A 1419-nucleotide genomic window follows, 5' to 3' on the forward strand; every position below is an offset into this window, starting at 1 on the left:
TCGACCTGCCCATCCCACTGACCCTCCTCCTCCTCCCCTTCCGTGAGGCTGGAGCTCACCTCGAAGCTTCTGACGCGAAGTTGTGGATGAAGGAGGAGATGGAGTTGAAGTCGATGGTGCCCGTGTACATCTCCCTCCTCCCTGCGGCGGCTAAGGCGCAGCAAGCACGTCGCACGCCGCATGCCTCACCGGCAGACAGCAGGATTATTCGCGGCAGATTCGCTTCCACCAGCCCGAAACGTGCCAGCAGCTCGATTTCAGTGTGGCGCACAGAAGCAAAAGACGTTGTCTGCCGCCTGAGTCATCCTCTCTCCGTACCCTCTCCCTCCCTCGCCTGACTGTGAGCTCCCGCTAGCTCGCGCCATAGCGAAGGAACGTTGGCTTTCTTGGTGAATAAGACAGCTTTCACTGCCATGGCCTTGTCCATGAAGTACCTTTGCCACGCGTCACCCCACCCTCACTCCTCCTCCTCCTCCTCCTCGTTTTCATCCTCCTCCTTCTCCTTGCCTGTCTGCATTGAACGTGTCGAGCTCCGCAACGAAGGGTACAGGTGAGAGATCTCTGTCAGGTGGGGGTATCGCTTCGTTGCTGGAAGCGTCCTCCCCTTCCTGGACGAGCAGAGACTTGTTCGGGCTGTACACAAGTCAGAGCGGAGCTCGAGCACCAGCATGCTCCTGACCTCAACCTGCTCGCCGCGATGTGCACGACCGCCTCGTCATCCTCAGGCATTCCGAGCTCGAAGGGTCGATGAGGGATGCTCGGGGAACCCCCTGAAGCTAAGTTTGCCGTCAGCATCTTCCTCCTCAGTATCATCACTATCTCTACTATCCCGAGAACCTTGAGTTCTCCCTTCCACCTTGCCATCGCTCTCGCCTCCTGTAATCCAATCTGCTTCCTGCAATCCTCTTATCTCTCCTCTCAGTGTCGGCAAATCCATTCCGACGCTACTTCCTGAACTGAGAGTCTGCTCTCTGCTCTCTGCTCCTGTGCTCTGCTCCTGCTCCTGCTCCTGCTCCTGCTCCTGCTCCTGCTCCTGCTCCTGCTCCTGCTCCTGCTCCTGCTCCTGCTCCTGCTCCTGCTCCTGCTCCTGCTCCGCTTACCTCGTCCTTTCTCTGCCATCCCGATTGAGCGACTCTGTTGTTGGGCCTCATCCCCGCTTTACTAGCAGCATCTCAGTGATCTGTTCCCTGTGAGCCCCGGGCCCGACTGCAGGCCCGACTGCCGGTAAGAAGCGGTATGAGCGGGGAGGTGGACACCCTGGATTTGTCTCTTCGGCATGCCTGCTGCGTTCGGGGAGGGAAGGGAGGGAGTGGGAGGGGGAGGGGAGGGGAGGGGAGGGGAGGGGGAGGGGAGGGGGAGGGGAGGGGGAGGAGGAGGGAGGGGAGGGGGAGGGGAGGGGGAGGAGGAGGGAGGGAGGCG

The 1419-nt window shown here is 60.5% G+C and overlaps 1 protein-coding gene across 1 annotated transcript; it reads right to left on the reverse strand.

The window, feature by feature from the left end:
* Positions 1–55: 55 nt before the first annotated feature.
* On the reverse strand, positions 56–864 carry GUITHDRAFT_135227 (hypothetical protein; the record flags this gene model as incomplete). Its single annotated transcript, XM_005837521.1, has 5 exons — positions 56–141; positions 319–434; positions 462–511; positions 549–633; positions 680–864. 5 exons carry the CDS (start codon positions 862–864, stop codon positions 56–58), a joined length of 522 nt encoding a protein of 173 aa, XP_005837578.1.
* Positions 865–1419: the final 555 nt, after the last annotated feature.

The sequence above is a fragment of the Guillardia theta genome, assembly GCF_000315625.1.
Source record: "Guillardia theta CCMP2712 unplaced genomic scaffold GUITHscaffold_14, whole genome shotgun sequence".
NCBI lineage: Eukaryota > Cryptophyceae > Pyrenomonadales > Geminigeraceae > Guillardia > Guillardia theta.